Source organism: Amblyomma mixtum, chromosome 10, assembly GCF_055824585.1.
Source record: "Amblyomma mixtum isolate Tamu chromosome 10, ASM5582458v1, whole genome shotgun sequence".
Taxonomy (NCBI): domain Eukaryota; kingdom Metazoa; phylum Arthropoda; class Arachnida; order Ixodida; family Ixodidae; genus Amblyomma; species Amblyomma mixtum.
Window position 1 is genome coordinate 84733589 of NC_143021.1, and position 21713 is coordinate 84755301.

A 21713-nucleotide genomic window follows, 5' to 3' on the forward strand; every position below is an offset into this window, starting at 1 on the left:
CATACGTTGCCTTCCGAGAGGATGTTTGCGGGGGTGTAATACATAATATCAAGCCTGAAGTGAGTGATGACTCTATCTTCCAAGACGTCTCCTCGACCAGCCATACAATCCTGGGAGCGCGCCGACTGGGCAAGACTACGTCGGCAGTCATCGTCTTCCCCGGGGAGAAGGTTCCATTCACGGTCAACTACAGGTGGTCGGAGCGCCGCTGCTACATCTACCGGAGAGCGAGGGCGGCTTGCATCAACTATGGAATGCCAGGTCAACGAGCAGACGTCTCCCCGAAACCCAAGGGGACTGCTTGCCGGAACTGTGGAACGCCGAGTCTAGATGAGACGCACGAGTGAGCACCCGTTTGCGCCCTGTGCAAGGGCCCGCACAAAACTTATGCAAGGGACTGCAAGGAGAAATTTCACAGGCCGCTGAACAAGAACGGTAGTGCCACGTCATCAAACGCGACATCAACAACGGAACTCGAAGAAGGTAGGAGCAGGCCGACGAAGAAGAGGCAGCCTGCACAGCGACGGAGAGAAGCGTCGTTATCAGTCTCCCACTCTCATTCCGCCTCTCGCGGCCGTTCGGGCTCGAAACGCCTGGCAACCGGCTCCAACCAGAACGCCAATCACGTGGAGGCGGGTAAAGAACTACGGAAGGAGAACTTCATCAAGACCACCGGGGCGCTGAAGAAGACGTCCTCGTGTCAGCTTCAAGATTCGAAGGTGAGCTTTGCAGAGTGGCCTCCCTTCCCCTCAAAGCACTCAAAAAAGAGAAAGTGTGAAAAAACAAGTCAGTGCTTTAACAACCCAAAACCAAGAGCTTTAGCGAGCCACTACTAATGCAATAACACCGGTAACTCCTAGCCTGCCTTAGGTGAGGTCTACCAACTAATTATCCAATAACTCAGATCCTTCAAGGAAGAGTTTCCAGCCTTTCCAATTTACTTGAACGCCCAATTGCAAGAAATTCAAGAGCCGATTGCAAACAACAGACGATACACGGAGACGGCAATTTCTGCCCTTCGGAAGGAACATGCGGATAAAACACATAAGTCCAAATTCGCTCGTACAATGCGAGCCCTTTGATACGGCTTCAACATGCCAGACAAACCTAGAGTAAAGATCTGGCAGTCGAACTGCCGGGTATACAGGAGAAAGCAGGCGGCTCTTAATCTCCCCCTATCTCAGGAATCTGACACATTGGCTGCTATCCTATTTCAAGAACCCCACCTAATGCGTATTAAACTCCAAGACTATGTGACTTATCAGCACGACCAATTAACTGCTTGGTTAGTGCACAAATTATACGCTGCTGTACTGCCCGACCCTTTCGAGGCGGATATTGCGCACTGCTACATTACTATTCTTCCTCTCTAAAGAGGACGGACAAGCATGCATGTAATGAATGTCTACAGCCCTCCTAAAGACATGCACGCAAGATTGGGTTCCCTCATAAAGAAACTTCTGAGCGTAGCGGGCCATGCCCCCTGCGTGATTGGGGGTGACTTCAGCGCACTACACCTTTCATGGGGCTACCCGACGGCGACACCAAATGGCAGAAAAATGGAAGACGTAGTGACGCAAGAAGAGTTATCGATCCTCACCGATCCCACTTACCCTACGAGGCTGGAAAACATTGTTAATAGAGACACGTCTCCGGAACTGACTTTCACCAAGAACATAAATAGCGCTATTTGGAAGAATAGCGAACAGCACCTGGGAAGCGATCACTTCATCCTCTCTCTGGAAATAAGTACAAGCGTGTGGAAACGCAAAATAGGTATTGCAAGAATTACGAACTGGGACAGGTGGAGAAAGGCCCAGGCATCTACAGCAAACCCTATTACAAACCTAGAGAAATGTGTTAAGGATGAGGTGCACACTTTGAAAGCCTTTACGGAAGAGATCTGCGCGACAGAAAATTGCACAGTGGTCGATCCGCATCTTCTACATTGATGGGAAGCAAGACGCTCATTGACAAAGATATGGCGAAGACAACAGTTTAAGCGCAAACTCAAGAAAAAAATAGAGGAGATAAACAAAAAGGCAGAATCCTACGCCATATCCTTGGCCATGCAGAAATGGAATTCGCTCTGTGATGGAATTCAGGGGACGCTAGGTGTGTCAAAGACTTGGAAGCTCCTGCGTGTCCTAATCGACCCCGGCAGCAGCAAGTCGGCCACTAAAAACAGGCTCTCGAAGATCGTACACACCACCTACGGGCACAGAGTTGATCGAAAAGCTCAAGACCAAGTCGTGGAACAGCCGGATCTCAAGCTGGACATCTCTCTCACGAAATAAGAAATCAAAACAGAAATCGCGGCCTTGAGAAAAAGTGCAGCTCCAGGTCCAGATCAAATAACAGCGAAGCTCTTATTTAACCTCAGCGATGACACCATTATCTCGCTGGTGGAATGCTTCAACAAGCAGTATTGACCTACAGGAACGTTACCAATGTCATGGAAGACGGCCGAGGTTCGTTTCATTCCGAAGCCGAACAAACCCCTTAAACTGGATAATCTAAGACGGATATCGCTGACCTCCTGTTTGGGGAAGCTCATAGAGACGGTCATCAACACGAGACGGAATAGACACTTAGAAGAGTACAATCTCCTACCTAAAACTCAATTCGGCTTTCGCCCTCACCTATCGATGCAGGACGCTGTCTTGCACCTGTACAAAGAAGACACTCCTTGACAGCTGCTCGTGAGGAATGCGGACACTTCTTCTGGCTTCTTTACCAAGAAAGGGTCTCCTACGGTGAGCAAGGAGAGCGCACTCTTGCAGACACTGCCCTAAAGATTGCTGCCACCATCCTTCTTCAGAGGCAATTGCTGTGAGGGGCCAGTTATCCTTGTGTAAGACAGGCCTTTCAGATACTCGTCGCAAAAAATCCCCAGTCTGTCTCCGACGTGATAAGCTACTGCCAAAGCTGCGATGAACTGCGCAAACAGCGCCTTTCCACCCGCCGAGCCGGCTTTCTAGAGGCAACTATTTCCAGCTTGGCTCTTCCCCGGGACGGTGCTCTGGACCACCAGTCGCTCCTCCAGCACATTCAGCAGTTTTTCCGTGAGGAAATCGCCCGCCAGCTGTGTTTGTCTACCTGCCCACCTACTCCTGCGGCGCCGCTCACTCCCAACATCCAGCGTGTCATACTGGAGCAGGTCGCCGAGGTACTGCCCTCTCCTCCTCCACCTCCTCAGCAGTCACTGATCGCGGCTTCTTTAACGTACGCGGATGCTGTGGCGCGACCGCGGCCTTCGCCTGCAGATCCTGTTTACAGGCCTCCCCATCTCCTGTTAGAACCCCAGCGACCTGCACGAACCACTTATCGTCCGGTTGCCCGCCCACGATCGCGGCCTCAACCTCTCAACCCCTGGCGTACGCAAGACAATCTCCCTATTTGCTACGCCTGTGGAGTCGCTGGCCACGTGGCTCGCTTGTATAACCGCAGTCGCGACCATCGTCCGTACATTTATAGGCGTGAGCCAACTTACGATCTCCCCCCGACCTCCTCGCCTGTTTCACATGAGCCGCCTCCCGATCCCTCTTCTCCTAGCTACAGTTTCCGCTCTCACCGTTCGCCGTCTCCTGGCCGACGTTCCCGCTCTCCGATGCTCCGCCGCCCAGCCGCGCCGCAAGCGGAAAACTAACGGCCGCAGTTCCGGAGGCAAGAACTGCGCCGCCAGCGACTTGCTCAAGACCTGTTTCCGTGCCCGCCAACATTATCACTGTATTCGTTGAGGGAGTCGCCATCGAAGCACTTGTTGACACTGGCGCAGCTGTTTCCGTTAAGTTATACCCTCTGTCGCATACTCAAAAAAGTGACGACGCCTCTTCCTGCCGTTTCTCTCTCCACCGCCAGCGCTCACGACATTCGACCAGTAGCCCCCTGCACCGCACGCCTGCTTATCGAGAACGTCCCCTACACAATAGAGTTCATCGTCCTCGCCCGCTCATCTCACGACGTCATCCTTGGTTGGGACTTCCTTTCCACACATCACGCTGTTATTGTCTGCGCCCGAGCTCAGCTTGAGTTATCGCCCTTCAGTGACGCTCCCTTGGACGTGCCCGACGCTGCTGCCGCTACTGTGATCGTCTCAGAGGACACCGACTTTCCACCTTTTTCTTCAGTGCTCGTGCCTCTTTCTTGTGCTGCTCTCTACGACGCAACTGTCAAATAAACGCCCTCTTTACGATGCGCTGACCAGAAGTCTGTTTTGCTCCCTCTCCGTGTTGACAATTATTCCTGGCTCAAGCGCTATTTATGTTTCCAACCCGTTCTACTGCCTTACTTACCACTTTGCTCCGTGGCTAATCGCTTGGTAGTGTTGCCGTGCTCGATCCCGCCTCAGCATACCCCCTCGTCGATAGCTCGGCCGGCCTTCACGGCAGCGCCATTACGCCTGTTCCCATCACAAATCCGTCTCCTCTCGATGTTTTTCACCGTTCCGTCGACGCCGCCCTGACGCCTACCCAACGGGCCGAACTTGTCGCCGTCCTGCACCATTTTGCAGCTTTGTTTGACTACCAGCAAACTTCACTGGGTCGCGCAACCACCGTTACCCACTGTATTGATACTGGCACACATGCCCCTTTGCGCCAACGCCCGTACCGCGTGTCAGCCGCTGAGCGCCGCATCATTGACGAACAGGTGACCGAGATGCTCAAGCGCCACGTGATAAAGCCGTCGCAAAGCCCCTGGGCATCGCCGGTGGTCCTTGTTAAAATAAAAGACGGTTCCATCCGGTTCTGCGTTGACTACCGTCGTCTGAACAAGAATACACACAAGGACGTTTATCCTCTCCCTCGTATCGACGACGCCCTCGACTGCCTGCAGGGCGCTGAGTACTTCTCTTCCTTGGACTTGCGCCCTGGTTACTGGCAGGCGCCGATGGCAGAGGCTGATCGCCCAAAAACTGCATTCGTCACACCCGACGAGCTCTATGTATTTAATATCATGGCCTTCGGTCTCTGCAATGCCCCCGCCAAATTAGAGCGCATGATGGACAACCTACTCCGCGGACTTAAATGGCACATATGCCTTTGTTACCTAGATGGCGTTATTATCTTTTCACCGGATTTTTTCTCTCACCTCCAGCGCCTTGAGACTGTTCTTCGCTGCATGGCCGACGCTGGCCTCCAACTGAATTTAAAAAGTGCCGCTTCGAAGCTCGGCAGCTCACCATTCTCGGACATGTAGTGTCCAAGGATGGCGTTCTCCCGGACCCGGCAAAGTTTCGAGCTGTAGCAGAATTTCCGAAACCCACTTCTATAAAAGACCTCCGCAGCTTCGTCGGCCTCTGCTCTTACTTCCGCCGCTTTGTCCGCAACTTCGCCACTATCATCGACCCTCCCAGTCAAAAATTCCTTCAGCCTATCGGTCTGAAGGCTGAAGGAACCCGTAATTTGGGCCTGTCACCTGTTGGTTCTAATGGCGTCGGCCTGTTGGCACAGATCCTGCTTGCAGGTATCGGGATAGTGTTAGGCCTAATGAGGGACGCCAGTCCTAATGGCGCACCATAGGTAAGTTTTTTCATCACTCAGAAATGTGTGCTGCACATTGCGCATGATAACATAGCTTCTTCGATGAGTGCATCGCAAGCTGTTGCAAAAAGGCAGCGCCTGCTACTAATAATATTTTCCAATTAAGCTGGCCAAAAGGGTCTGTAATGCCCTACGATATATATACTGACAACCAGATTTAGGGCAAAAGAAAGCTTTATTATAAAATAAAGAAACCTGTAAAGAGGAAGGTGATCAGCAGTCAGAGCAGCAGAACCGAGGCGAGGCGCGAGACGAGAAGACGACGATTGGCAGCTGAAGCAGCAGAGCCGACGCGCGGCGCGAGACGAGAGCGTGAACTGTTCCGGGACCGGACCTGTCCTTGCCCGCTCTAACCGGCCTTCACAACTGTCAATAAAGGCCGTTACATCTTGGTGGAGGTGCGGGGTACCGGAGAGACGTCTTTTCGGGTGATTTTGTTGAGGCGCCGGTAGTCAACGCAAAAGCGGATAGAGCCGTCTTTCTTGGTGACAAGGACGACGGGGGAAGCCCAAGGACTGTGTGATGGTTGTATGACGCCACGCTGCAGCATATCATTGACCTGGGTGTCGATAACCTGGCGTTCGGTGGCCGAGACGCGATATGGGCGTTGGCGCAACGGCGAATGGGCGCCAGTGTCGATCCGATGGGTAACAGCTGAAGTGCGACCAAAACGGTGGTGAGAGAAGTCAAACGATGACCGAAATTTCTAGCAGGGCCGCAAGCTGGGCCTTCTCCGGTGGCGAAAGATTTGCGTCGATTGAGCCCGCAAAGACGGCCTCGGGAGCGGGATCAGGAGACGGGGGGGGGGGGGGGGAGAAGTAAGTGACGATACTTGCAGACGGCAGGAGTCGTCCTCAGAAGGGTCCCAGGCGACGACGGAGGCGAAAGGCTGGACACATCCCAAGCATTCACCGCGAAGAAGAGTGGGGGGGCACAGGAATGGATTCGTCAGGGGCAAGGCGCTGCAGCCGGCTGAGACGGTAAGCACGGCGAATGGCAGGGGTAGACAGTGGCGAGAAGCGAAGGAGTCGGACGGGATGAAGATGACAGGGCCGTTGGATCCAGAGTCGCAATGAACAGAGGCGAGCACAGCAGAGCACGGCGGGATCATGACGTCATCAGCCACAGTCAGCTTGGAGCACAAGTTAGTGGAAGCGTTCACAGAGTCGTCGCCGAAGGGAAGAAGGGCGACTTCGGAACGAGTGCAGTCGATGACAACGTCATGTTGGGAGAGAAAGTCCCAGCCTAAGATGACGTCGTGAGACGGCCATGGGAAGACGATGAATTCAAGAATATACAGAACGTCCTGAATAGTAACTCGAGCTGTACATGCCCCCAAAGGCGCAATAAGTTGCGAATTAGCGGCGCGAAGCATAAAACCATATAGCGGAGTCATCACTTTTCTTAACTGGCGGCACAATTTCTCACTTAGTACAGATACAGCAGCACCGGTGTCAACAAGCGCGAAAGCATCGGTGCCCTCCACAGAAACCGCGATCAAGTTTGTCGGAGAAAGTCGAGGTCTTGAGCTTGGCGACGAGCAAGCAGTTCTTGCCTCCGGAACTGCGGGCACTAGTTTTCCGAAGGGGAAGAGGGACGACAGCGCATCGGGGAAACCGAGCGGCGGCGCGGAGATGGAGAACGGCGGCGAATAGACGGCCTGAGATCGGAGGAAGCAGTGGTCTCAGAAGGCGAAGTGCGGTGAAAAGGCTGGGGAGGGGCGTAGGCGTAACCTCGAGGGTCGGGATCGGCAGCCGGGGACAACAGTTGGCGGCGGCAGTGACGCATCACGGGACCAGGAATGCCGCAGGCATAACAAATGGGTAAGGTGTCCGGTGTCCGCCATGGACGGAAACGTTGCGGTGGTGGCCAGGCAGGACGAAATGGTGTCGACTGCGGTGGATGCTGATACGAAACGAACGTTTCTGGGCGGGGACGCCTGACAGCTTCGGCGTAGGTAAGTGGCAAAATAAATTTATACATCATGACCTCCACTTTTTCGTTGCACGTCCCCCAGCTTCTGTGAGAGGTGCTTGCGCACGGCTTTCAGTCTCTTCTCTGCAAGCTCCTTTGGTATGTCTCCCATGTAGATATGAAACAGAGCTGCACAATAGAACACAAAATAGGCCACATTTGAACACAACTAGATACATGATAAATGCAAAAGTGAGATTCAGAATTACCACTCTCATTGTAAAAATACAGAAACGAATGTTCACCATTCAAGGGGCCATGAAGCCTACTTTCGTGCATACCCTTGTTCTAGCATTTAATTCCCAACACATTAAATTACAATACCCAAAACTTTCAGTTGATTTCGTGCGGCAGATATCTTTAAAACGATTTTCGTTTCCTTTGCGAACTGACTGCTTGTCTGGCAACCTCTGATTGCTGACGACACATGGACCTACCCACTCCGCGTCTGCTGTGTGTTGGATGCATTGAGATGCTTGCATGAAAACCAAAGACAGAGATTACTCGAAACAACGGGCAATGCTATTTATACATTCTGTACAGATATGCCAATTGCACTATCTTTGTCGCAGCAAGATCGGAGAACGCACACAATGACTTGCCACCAGTCGTTGAGAACGCTAATTTCACAACCAAATAGATAAATCAGGTTACTGGCAGAACGGATCTTAGCGAGAGCCACACAAACAGTGTGGAGATCTCTGAAAGTGCTGTGATAGAGCCTGCATGAAGAAACGTATGGGCATAACACACCTTGCAAAAACTAAACGTCACTTTTGCCCGACTTTGCAGTTTTGGCTGCAATAAGAACATTGCAGTTGTTACAAACCTCGGATACAATCAACAGGATCTCCATGACTATCACGCTTTCTGTAAGTGAGCGCGGCTGTATTTGGCTGAAGCAAAGTTCGATTGCCTAGGTGTTACTCAAAGCAAAGAAAAAAAAAGCACTAGCACCTTTCAGAGAAGAGACTTTTTCCGGTGTAAGTGCCGGTTTCGCCTCTGTTCTCCCAACAGACCGGCACTTATTTGAAAGCACGCCAGTCACGCTGCGGCTCTTCAGCTCATCAGGTGTCCAATACACCTGAGTAGCACCGCGGCAGAACATTGAGTCTGTTGGTGCTCTCAGGAGCATCTGCCAGGCACCAGGGTCCATCCAGAGCCCACTGCCTGCATAGACCTGCAGCAAACGTGGAGAATTTCGCATTTGTACACATTAACAGCAATGAATCAAGGGATTTTAAATATTTCATAACTTAAAACAAACAGCTGAAAAACATAAAAATTATGTAGGCATGAATGCACTCTTTTACAGCGAACAGTGTCCAAAATCAGTAGATTTTCTATTTCTAGCCTTATAATTCGAAAAAAAAGAAATTGCTTGCGTGCAACATGAAATATATAGCACAATCTTCTGACAGTTCTAGCTTCTCTTCATTCCGAGTCAAATACCGCCAAAAGTTGAAATAATGTTCTCTGCCCTAATTCAAACAAACTTCAGATATAAGAATAAATTTCACATACCAACAACTAGGCATACCTGACAGGACAAGGCAGCCTCCTCATGATCAAAAATTATTTGTGTACTAAGAATTTCCTCAGGACAAGAATAACTGCAGACCCATTATAGCATCATCAGCTAATGAAGTACAAAAATGACAAATTAGAAATGCTGACCTGTGCCTTACATGGTATTGTCTGAAACCACACATCTATGCTTTGCACACTACCCTTTTCGGCACACTTACTGGGACTAGTATAAGTTTCTACTGTAAGCTAGCATCATCCTCTAAACTGTACCCATTTCACTATGTACCAGCCCCAATTTAATTAAGAATCATTCACTCACTCTACTATGGTATTTGATACACTATATGACTTAAGAACATGCACAATCACCTTTCCATCATCCCTAGCAGAACCTATCACAGTGTCCTGCCCACCAGGCAGCTGGAGCTGGCAGTCCGCGGCGCTCTCCATCTCCTCGGCTGAGCATACTTTTTTGACAAGAAAAGGAAGTACACAAATATCAATGCACCTCAGCAGCACATATAAGCAAAAAGCAAACTGAGTTCAGTTTGACATTGTGGGCTATCAAGTAAATGAAAAAAATTAAGTATTTTGCTCTCAAGGTAACAGTGAAAGCTTTGCACAGTAGAACCTCGCTGCTGAGTTGATGGGTGCTGCATTTTCCTGGCTGCTACACATTGTAGTGGTCTAGATCTGGCATGATGATAATAGGGTTCCATGCATTATAAACCCTGCTGTTCGTTGCATTGTAACTTCGGCCACATTCCTACACAGTAATACTTGTGAAATAACACCCCGTGCCAGCCTAAATGAGAAACGGTGGCGGTCATATGTTTACTTCTAAAGCGGCTTTACTTGGCCTGGCATGTCTAGCACCACTGTGTTAGGCAGACGGCATTCAGACAGGCTGTGCCATCATCATCAACAGTGGTTGCACTTTTTTGAAGCAGTAGCTTCACTGCTACAGGTGCACGGCTGAGATCGCCATGTACGCAACATGACCTTCAGGTCTGCCACAAATAAAATAAACAAACAATAAACCTCACAATCAGCGGGATTCAAACTCAGGTCCATTGGGCGAGAGCCAGGTGTGCTAACCACTAAGCTTCAGACCCACGGCGTGACAATTCAATAAAACTGGAGATATACAGGGTGTCCCAGCTAAAAGTAACCAAGCTTGTTAAAAAGAGGATTATCCCTAGCCGAGTGAGACCAACTGAGGGTTGTTGATAGTCACGTGTCCTAGTCTGCAGTATTTTTTTATTATGCAAACGTGATTAATTAGCAAATACTAATTAGCTAACTTTTTAATTATTGCTTTCAGGAAGAAAGTGTCACTGCAGGAGTTGTAGATCCCATAGAAAAATAATCGTTTGCCTTGTTTGCAGCTAAGTACCACTGATACAACTTTTTATCTGACTTAAAAGAAAGCCCGCGAAATACAAAAAGAACCACGTGACAGGAAAGCAGTTACAGCGCTCCCAAACGAGCGATCAAGCAACGACATCCGCTTATGTTTGCAACGCTGTCGCGAACAGCGTTTGGCGTCTTGAGGAGGTGGCGAGATATGCGCCAGGAACTCCTTATGCGTCATGGAAAGTGAGCGGGTGCTGCTTTGCAAGGAAGTGAAGCGCGGCTCGCATGGAGCGCTTTTTCACGCGTAACCTCGCTTCGAGTGATAGGAATGTGGCCGTGCCGCTAACTTGCACCGTCACTCACTGAAGAAACGGTCGCCCTAGCGCCGATACGAGAGTTGCCGGCGTATATCTCGCAACGATCGCAAAATGCGGAACCCGTTCGGGACAACGTTGCAAAGATAAGCGAATGTCTTTGCTTGGCCGGTCGTCTGGGAGCGCTGAAACTGCTTCCCTATCACGTGGCTCTTTTTGTATTTCGCGGGCTTTAAGTCAAAAGAAGCTGTATCAGTGGTACTTGGCTGCAAACACGGCAAACGGCTATCTTTCCAAGGGATCTAAAACTCCTGCATTGATACTTTCTTCCTGTAGGCAATAATTAAAAAGTTAGTTAATTAGTCTCTGCTAATTAATCATGTTTGCATAATAAAAAATACTACAGACTAGGACACGCGACTGGCAACAACCCTCAGTTGGTCTCACTCGGCTAGGGATCATCCTCTTTTTTACAAGCTTCGTTACTTTTAGCTGGGACACCCTGTATATGTGCTTCTTGTATACTAACTGCTAGGTTACACAGCCGCTCATGCAATATCATGGTAATTTGTGATTCGAGCGATTCATGATTGATCAGTGACAGGCGATTTCGAGAGGAGTTTGAAGAGGAATAACAAGAGGAAGACGAAGAATACAAAGAGGAAGATTAGCGCTCCACACGCAGAAAATCTAACACCACGGGTATAGGAAAAAATCAGCTGTGGTTTAGCTTCGGTTAAACCTGGTGAGAAGCAGTAGTTTCACGTAGCTACGTGCGGCGAAGTCCAAAGAAACAACAATCTTTCAACAAGCCGAGAAACTAGAAACAAACAAAGCTTTGCAAAGCGCAGCCACACGAAGCTACCGCTTCTCGCCATGTTTAATCAGAGCTAAACCACAGCTAATTTTTTCTTCACCTATCCTTGTTTCTTTGTAATTGTGCTGCTAGTGTTAGTGTGGCTGGCGCGATTGATTTTGTCCTTCCGCACCTCATCACATCTTTTTGTGACTTCTGGATGCACACAGCAGTGGCAACAAAGAGGAAGAGGGCTAGCGTCCGCTGGAACCAACCTTTATGTTGGCTGTAGCGGCATTAGACATTCTCAGAAAGTATGTTTGCAACGATCGCAACAGCCACATAGCCCCGTAAATTCTGGAGAAATGAGTAGTCCTCACCGGACGTAAGAAAATGCAGCAGACAATGCTGCATGATTTTATCAAGTGCCAGCACTGCAATAAATGTGTTTAGTTCTTCATTCCTGTCATTTTTTCAGTTTGTCCTACTTCCTGCCTCTAATGTTTCCTCGCTCTTGCATTTTTTTTTGTAGCAAGAGCTATTGGTCGCAAAGTAGCATTTTCACTGCGGCGGTGGTCACGCCGTGGTCACACCGCTTCTTGCGCCGTTGCCTAGCAACCGTTGCCAGATGGAGCCACACCATCTGGTGCAACGTCAGAGGAGGAGGAGAGCCAGAGATAGCAGCAGGCACAGCAAGAGACCTCCCAAGTCTGCGTACGCATTCACTGTACACCCAGACATCACGCACAAGGGACCGGGAACAGGACTGCCCACGAGGCTGCTGGCGCGCAGCTAGAGGAAGACCGTCGGCATTGCCTTAACGTGAGCCGACCAACTCGGACCACCCTTATTGTTCTCCCTTCCCGCTCATAATACCTGACTCTATCATCACACGCCTTTAACAAGAGCAGAGAGGTTTGTCGTGGGACTTTGTCCCAGACATTAATCCATCCATTCCTTCTGGACTTTCTCGCCCGGCCTAAGTTCTCGCTCACAAGGTGCGAGCCGGTGCAGCGTACACCCCGGACATCCCGAGTCGATGGCACCGACCCAGGATCGGCTGCCCCGATTGCCCTGCTGACTCTGTTGATTTGCACCATCTGATCTGGACCTGTCCTGGCACTGCGAGCCTCTGCGCCTGCTACACCTCTGCCTACCACATCCAGACATACGAAGAATGGACGGCCCCCAGTACCGACGCCAAGCGCAAGCTCAGTGCCCTGCTAGACTTCATGTCAGAGACCGACACCCTCACCTTCACCTAACCAACCCACTTCCCCCTTAGGCCTCAGGTCATCATCATCATCATCATTTATTAACCCTTAAGGGTCCCGTGGGGACATTACATAAGGGGGGGGGATACAAGTGTCCGACGGTCATACATAAGAAAAGGCAGAAACAAGAACAAGAAGAGAGAAAAAAAGAATAAAAACTAGAAAGAAAGCTAGACAAAGCAAAACAGTAAACAAATTATGAAGTCAATCAAAGACAATGTGAGAAACAAGCAAAATAGTAAATACATTAATATAGTCAATCAAAAACAATGTGAAAAAAAAAACATACAGAAATACACACCACAGTAAAACAACGCGTCAAATAAAGCGATCATTTTGTAGCACATCGCAGCTGATACATGGAAGGTTTTATTTTTCTTGGAAATGGTCGATGAGTAGCTGTCTAAAGTTGGAAGGATTAGTTTCAACGACAATTTTTTCAGGTAAGTTATTCCAAAATTCGATCGCGCAAGGAAGAAACGATTTGTTGAATGCATTGGTGGAGCCGTGCACGCGCTGAATGCTAAATGAATTATATAAACGGCGAGATGATCGTACCGGAGTGCGCAGAAGGTTTTCACGAAGTGCTGGAAAATTAAAGTACAGTTTGTGGAATAGGCAGAGGATTGAAATTTTTCGGCGAAGCGCTAATGATTTGAGAGACCGAGAGATGATTTCATGAGAGTAACACTGAGCCGAGGTGTGTACTGCGAGGTGATGAAACGTGCTGCCCGGTTCTGGATGGCCTCGAGTGAGTCAATGAGGTAGGCTTGGTGCGGGTTCCATATTGTTGAGGCGTATTCTAGTTTGCTGCGAATATATGTTTCGTATGCTAGTTCTCTGATGGCCGGGGGGGACATGGCAAGTGATCTCCGGATGAATCCAAGTGACCTAGAAGCGCTAGCGCATAATTTTGTTATGTGATCTGCCCATGTTAGACTGGTCGTTATCTCAATGCCGAGGTACCTGTATGAATTAGTTTGAGACAAGGCTATGGAGTTCAGGGTGTATGGGAAATAAAGATTGGAGCGTTTGCGTGAAATGTGCATGAATTTACATTTTGAAACATTGAGCTGCATTAACCAGTCGGAGCACCACTTCTGGATTCTGCTGAGGTCTTCCTGTAATATTGTCTGGTCACTGCTGTTGCTGATGCGGCGATAGATGACGCAATCGTCCGCGAAAAGACGGACGGTTGATGAGATGCCAGAAGGTAGATCATTGATAAATATTAGAAACAGTAACGGAGCAAGAACCGATCCCTGTGGGACCCCGGAGATTACTCGAGTAGTTTCGGAAGTACGACCGGCGATGACTGTGAACTGTTGGCGGTTGGTTAAGAAGCAATGAATCCAGGATAAAGTAAGAGGGTCGAGTGACAGACGGGAGAGCTTGGACAGCAGGCGTTGGTGGGGGACGCGATCGAAGGCTTTGGCAAAATCTAAGTAGATGATATCAGTTTGAAATGAGGAGTCTAAATTTAAGTGAAGATCAGTAGTGAGCTCGAAGAGTTGTGTTTCGCACGAAAAGCCTGCCCTGAAACCATGCTGATTGAGAAAGAAAAAAGAATTCTGATCGAGGTGAGATGCAATTTGTGAGTATAATATGTGCTCGAAGAGTTTACACGAGATACATGTCAATGAAATCGGTCGGTAATTCGAGGGGTCGGTGCGATCTCCAGCTTTGAAAATTGGTACAACTTTGCTTATCTTCCAGTCTTCCGGAAGTTGGCTAGTTTCGAGAGATTGGGCGAAAATCAGTTGTAGGATTTGGCTTGTAATGTATTTTGTTCCTTTGAGGATCTTGGCGGGGATGTTGTCTGGTCCAGGAGAAGTGTGTGGTTTCAGGTTGTCAATGAGATTTAAGATTCCCTCTGACGTGATTACAATAGGTGGCATAGGTGCATAATTAAGGTTAGGCAGGTCAAAGCTGCTACTTTCTGTGGGCTCATGAGTGAAAACAGAAGTGAAATATGTGTTCATTACATCGGAGCGCTCGAGATCTGTAACATCGGAGCCGTCTCGCGCCTTCAAAGAAATATTGTAGGAATGGTTATTATTGGGCATGAGTAGGCTCCAAAATTTTTTCGGGTTCACTCGTAATATGTTCATGAGGTCGTGGCAGTAAAATTTTCTTTTCGAAGATCGCAAAAGGTGTATGTAATCGTGTAGGCAATCGACGTATTTCTGCCACCTCACAGTGCATCCTGATTTCTTGGCACTGCGGAAAAAGCGTTTCTTCTTTCGAGATAATTTTCTGAGCGAATTGGAGTACCAGGGTTTACCGGTGTCCCCTCGGATGCAGATCAGCGGGACATAAGTATCTATAAGAGATAAAAGTTTTTCCTTAAAAAAACACCAGTTTTCATTCACCGATTTCGTGTGTCTGGAGATTCCAAAAGCGCAAAGGAAATCTTCGAGATGGGCGTTAATGCTCGCGAAGTCAGCCTTGGAATAATCTCGGATATATTTAATAGACGGTTGGCGGATGGGAATTTGAATGGAAAGGTTGAAGGATATTATTATTATTATTTTTATTATTTGGTCATACTGTTAACCCTCAAATGAGGGTCGTTACAGAGAGGGAACAGAAACAAATACATAAATGAGCAATCATGAGTCAGAGTTCAAAATTTGTGCACCATTTTTCAAAATATATCAACACCTAGCTCAAATTGTTGCAAGTTCATACTCTCCACAACATCACTTGGCAATTTGTTCCACATTTCAATTACATCAGGGAAGAAAGAATACCGGTACACATCCGTACGTGTGTTAATAGGCTGTAGTACCCTGCTGTGGTTTTTCCGGGCAGTGATCCGGGCAGTGAGTTTTTCCGGGCAGTGATATTAGGCAGTGATCGCTTAGTCCACTAGTACACGAAAGCGATTCGATCAATTGAGGGTTAGAAACGAGGAAGGACTAGGTCGAGAATGTTCGAACCTCGCGTTGGAAGGCACACAGCTTGAGAAAGGCTGAAGGTAAGGACTAGTTCTAAAAAGTCTTTGGATTGCCGAGATGATGCAGTCAGGTTTTCCCAGTCGATGTCAGGGAAATTGAAGTCCCCACAGACTGTAAGATTGGCGTGAGGGAAACGATACTGTAAGTCTTCAAGAACAGAATGAAGGTCATTAATAAACGAGGGATCGCTGTCAGGGGCTCTGTAGCATGCGACTAGTATGTTGGTACCAGAGGGAAAGGAGAATTTAATGCATAATATTTCGCTATGGCTGGTAATACTAACTAGAGTGGAAGAAAAGCTTGATTTCACTAGGGCAAGGATGCCGCCTCCCCTGCGGTCTACTCTGTCTCGCCGGTACACGTTAAATGACTAATTGTCATGAAGTAGTTCGAAATCTTGAATGTCGGGTGTCAGCCATGATTCAGTGAATAATGCGATGTCTGTGCTGAGGTCATCAAGAAGGGCTTCAACTGTTTCTTTTTTAGGCAAGTAGCTTCGAATATTTGTTAGCAAAACCGAGGTTTTCTGATAGGCTGCAATAGGGCGTGGGCACTGAAAAGGACTTGAAAGATGAGATTGCGGGTCGTGCGGTGCTTGCGGTAATCGCTATGGTTTCAGCTCAACTACGGAATCCGTATCTGCTTGATAGACGAAATGCTTTTGCCGATGAGTAGCTTGTCGAAACGAATCTTGAGCGATGCTTTGCTTTGCTGACCGTAAGCGAAAAGTTTCCTTCTAGCTAATCGAACCTTAGCTGAAAAATCCTCGCGAACAGAAAATGCTGTTTCCTTAAGCTTCGGCCCGGCAAGCAATATTCTCGATTTGTCTTTGAAGTGTGCCAGCTTGACAATGATTGGACGGTTCTTGCCTGTCTCGAAGCGACCCAAACGGTGCGCACGTTCAATCTTATTGTTATCAATTGAAATTTCGAGCTTTTCGGAGCAAAAGGAAACAACATGAGCTTCGGACTGTTCCCAAGTTTCACCGAGTTCGTCTGTGATGCCGAAGAATAACAGGTTCGAGCGGCGTAAGCGATTCTCGGCATCGTCGTACTTATCCTTCAAAAGTTTGAAGTCGGATGAAAGCTTAGTGAAGTCAGAGGTGGTTTTAGGAGCAGCGCAACTCTCAGGGTTGACTGCTACGATTTTTTCAAGAATTTCAACGCGTGATGAAAGTCGACGTACGGAGTCCTCAATGCTAGTTTGTGCGGATCTGATCACGGCAAGCTCTGACAGAATGGTGTTCTGGCTCAATTCGATGCGCAGTACTGCTTGGGAGATTGATTCTAAAGACGGAGGGATGTCGTTCTCGGCAAGACCTGGGTTTAGCTCGACATCCCCGGACAAAGCGAGCAAAAGGCAAGTAAGATGAGCATTAAGGCAATAAAAACCAGCAGTACATAAAATCCTTCGACAAAAATCACTGGTGTCTTTGGGGCACGACACCGCCAGCAATAAACGATCACTAGATCGCAGACATTTGGCACCAGGTAAGTAACTAACCTGTAGGAGAAGAAAATGCTTCTGCATGACCGGTTGATCTGCGGCGGCGTGCCCCAAGTGGCTCCAGCAGGGCAGCGGCTTATGTAGTCGTGCAGTTCCGGTGGTGGTACTGGCAATGGGTTGCCAGATGACGGTCCCGTCCATCGCCAGGAATCGCGGGTGAAGGTGAAGCTTGTAGTCATCACTGCTGTTTCCGGTCTCGGCCGGCAGCCAAGTGAAATGGTCGGTGTCGTTCACCGCGAAAGGGAACGAGCAGTCAATGTCGAGCTGTTCATATGCGATGGTCCAGGATAAGATAGCCTGTAGGAGAAGAAAATGCTTCTGCATGACCGGTTGATTTGCGGCGGCGTGCCCCAAGTGGCTCCAGCAGGGCAGCGGCTTATGTAGTCGTGCAGTTCCGGTGGTGGTACTGGCAATGGGTTGCCAGATGACGGTCCCGTCCATCGCCAGGAATCGCGGGTGAAGGTGAAGCTTGTAGTCATCACTGCTGTTTCCGGTCTCGGCCGGCAGCCAAGTGAAATGGTCGGTGTCGTTCACCGCGAAAGGGAACGAGCAGTCAATGTCGAGCTGTTCATATGCGATGGTCCAGGATAAGATAGCCTGTAGGAGAAGAAAATGCTTCTGCATGACCGGTTGATTTGCGGCGGCGTGCCCCCCATCCTTGTGATTAAAGATTTATGAATGAATGAGCAGCAGGCACAAGTAGCGGCCTGTATAAGAGGGCGGTTCGTTGAAGCTGTTGTGGCCAGAGATGGAGAGCGAGTCGGAGAGGCTGAAACAAACCAGGCTTAGCTGTTGGAACGAAACAAGGCGAAGGCGACGAGACCGAGGAAGAACGCGCAAAACGTCTCAATAAGCGACGGCGTGGAGATGCAGCTCGACAAGCTCGCCTAGCTTCTGAAGGTCCATTACCTCTCGCTACGTATGTCTGGCACAGCTGAGCTAAGCCACAGCCAATTTTTTTTAGTCCCGTGAGGAGTACATCAGCCCGGTTATGCTGTATTAAAACTTGTAGAAACATTAATATGAGAAACACATCTCAGTGAAGAGTTGATCGGCTGCTACACTAACACTGATGGCTAAAAAGATAACTGGTGAAATAATGAGGGCTAAGTGACAAGTGACAACCGTGGCCGCAGTGGCTCAGTGGTTATGACGCTTGGCTGCTGACCCAAATGACGCGAGTTCGATCCAGCTGCGGCAATGGAATTTCGATGGAGGCGAAGTTCCAGGGGCCCGTGTGCTGTGCGATGTCAGTGCACGTTAAAGAACCTCAGCTGGTCGAAATTTCCGGTGCCCTCCACTACCACGTCCCTCATGCCCGAGTCGCTTTGGGACGTTGAACCCCCATAAATGAGCCTTAAAGACACAGCAGAACACTGCGGAGCGAGAGCAGTTCAGAAAAATCGCGTATCCTGCCAAAAATGAAAGGGGCAGTACAGCAAGCCTCATAGGCAATGCAAAAAGAAAAAAAAGACGTCAGGTTCAATTAACTGCGCATCTGCTGAAGGACAGCAGGAACACTGTGCCAGAAAACTTTTCAACCTGTACACGGTACAACGCCTAACAACTTTGAATGTACCAGACGACCAGAATAATGCTAATATATTTTGTTAATTCACAAGAAAGGGGATGTCAATCATTTAAAAAGCTTTTAATTATTAGATAACTATGGGAAAGAAACATGAAGCTTAATGAAAAGGCTTGAAATGCAACTGAAGGCAGGACGGCAAGCTATCGAAAGTTATAGATGTAATCACACAGTAGAGTAGGAGAGGGACACAAAGTAGAGATAAAAGTGCAGAAAGAAATGGGGCCTGGTAAGGGTATGTAACCAATTTCAAGAAAAGGTAAATGTAGCACATGCAGTCAAAGTTAGGGGCACAGCAGAGATGGTGGAAGGATGAGACTAGAAGTTTCAGGGGATAAGGTGCCCTCAAGTGACACAGGACAAGGTTAACAGGCGCTCATTGGACAATTCCTTTGTCTTGCAGTGAAGATTTTCTAAGGCCGATTTGATTATGAAAAATAAAAAATGGCATGCATCACAAGAAGGTTCGCTCACCAAACTCGTCTGGCCCACTGCCACTCGCCCCATCGATGGATGTCATTGCTGGGGCCAGTTCTGTGAATTAGGTATAGTTAGAGTTCATGTCCTTACACCAAAATGCACATCAAAGGTATATATTCACACAACGGATGAGGTCGCAAAAAGATCTATAGCATCACCTCAAGTAAAGGCAGTGTCCGCATGCTGAAAGCATTCACACATGAGATGAAAACAGCAGATCTTGTCCTAACAGAAAAAAACGCCCTCCTCTTTCCATCTGCAGACACCAATTGGTTGGCGTCAATTCGTGACGTCAAGCCACATAATGCACAGTTCACCCTCAAGATTTGCAATTCAGTCCACCGTGTGAATTCACCTTAAGATGACTTCCAAGAGCACTTACTTTAAGGTCTGAGATATACTTAAAAAGAAAACATTCGACAGAAGACTGTCTGGTTGGGAAATTTAATGTTAGGAGAAGCCGGGCCCTCTCCTCCTTTAATCCCAAGCCAAAGTTATTCCTCCGTTATGTAGACGACTGCTTTTGTGTGGTGAAAACCTCAGAGATAGAAAACCTCCAGAGTCATCTAAATTCAGTTGAACCGGCCATACAATTTACTGTTGAACATGAACAGCAGGGCAGCCTGCCTTTTCTGGATGTCCTACTTACAAGGCACGACAAAGGCCTGCAGTCCTCGGTGCACAGGAAGCCAACCCACACAGGACGGTACCTACATTTCGATTCGAACCATCCCATCCCGCACAAAGCATCTGTCGTGACGTCATTACTGAAGAGAGCCGACTCCATATGTTCCTCAAGTGAAGATAAAAGGAAGGAGAAGAACCGAGTCATTTCTGACCTCCAAAAGAACGGCTACCCAAGCTCATTCATCCGGCGCATTATCAGGAAACAAGAAAGGCAAAACAAAATCCGGTCTATTATTTCCTCAGACGCATGCCAGAAGCGGAAACGTGTTTGCATCCCCTACGTGAGAGGCGTGAGCGAGACGCTCGGTCGCATTCTCGGAAAAGAAGGGGTGCTGACAACGCACAAACCGACCAGCACTATCGGTCGCCTTCTCCCCCGCCCAAAAAACCGGCAGCCCAGAGAAAAGGCCCAGGGCGTCGTGTACAAAATTCCGTGTTCCGTCTGCCCGGCGTCGTACATAGGGGAAACGAAGAACTTCGCGGAAAGGATGAACCAACACAAAGCGGACGTCCGTCACATGAATCGTCAACGCAGCGCCGTGGCCGAACACTGTGAGGGGTGTGACCACCCAATTGACTTCGACAGCACCATTGTATTGGAAACGGAAGCTAACCCACGCAGGAGGCTTCTACTCGAGTCGTGGCACATACAGCAAACACGAGAGAATGTTAATCGTTCCCTGGGGACTCTCCCCTCATCCTACGTCCATGGGCTGCGGCCATTGACCCGCAGGTCCTCCACACAGGGGCTTAAAAAGCCAAGCTGCGCTCGCCCGTAGTCACACCGTGAAGAAGGGGCCGAGCCGGTCCCGAAACGTCGTGTTTTTCCTGTATTTTACTTGGTTGGCGTCACTTACCTTCTCCTAACAATAAGATATACTTGCATGGTGACACCTACAACATGCAATTTGATGAAGTAGCTTAGCTAAGACAAAAGGGATGAGCAGCACACATGTGAGCTACTCAGGAACAAGAACCAGAGCTAATGTTTTAAACAGTTACTAGGCACATTACCATAGCATGAAAATGCGCACACACCTCTCAACTGGCATGTTATAAATACAAAACACTTCAGTAAACTATTCACACAACAATAGCACACCTTGAAAACATACACCACCTGGACTTTGTATTTCCCAAATATAAGACATTCATTTTGTGCACAAAATTGCAACAAATAAAAAAGTAGCAGTGCCACCTAATTGGCCATTTAGAAACAAGGAGCAGAGGTATTATGAACAGCAGAGTTAGTTGTTGGCCTGGTTAGCATCACTGATTTAAGTTCATAGTTTTCCAGCCCTACGGAACACACACACATACATGAGCCGCCACGGCAGTTCAGTGGTTATGGTGCTCGGCTGCTGGCCTGTTAAGACACGGGTTCTATCCTGGCCGCGGTGGTTGCATTTCGATGGAGGCAAAATGCTACAGGCCCGTAAATGCAAACTGCATGCAGGAGATCTAAAGAATGAGGACAGGTTCCAAACTTGTCAAGCACTGCAGTGATTGTGCAGAGATTTTCAAGTGTGAAGATCCTTAGCAGAAGCAAGCCACTTGTGAAGGGACAGAGACGCATCATATTAAAAAAGCTGGTTCACAATGGGCGAGAAATACTTCAGTTGTATCATATAACACGGAAATGATGTTTCTTTCATAGTTTTTATGATAAAGGTGTGATAAGTTTGTTTTTTTCCTGCTCCGCTGG

General features: G+C 48.5%; 1 protein-coding gene across 1 annotated transcript; it reads right to left on the reverse strand.

The window, feature by feature from the left end:
• Positions 1-243: 243 nt before the first annotated feature.
• LOC149326335 (uncharacterized) lies at positions 244-19430 on the reverse strand. The gene is made up of 4 exons (XM_089564541.1): positions 19316-19430; positions 9417-9514; positions 8613-8697; positions 244-362 (listed from the first exon to the last, which is right to left on the reverse strand). Exons 1-4 carry the CDS (start codon positions 19359-19361, stop codon positions 244-246), a joined length of 348 nt encoding a protein of 115 aa, XP_089420667.1. The 5' UTR covers positions 19362-19430.
• Between the last annotated feature and the right edge of the window lie 2283 nt (positions 19431-21713).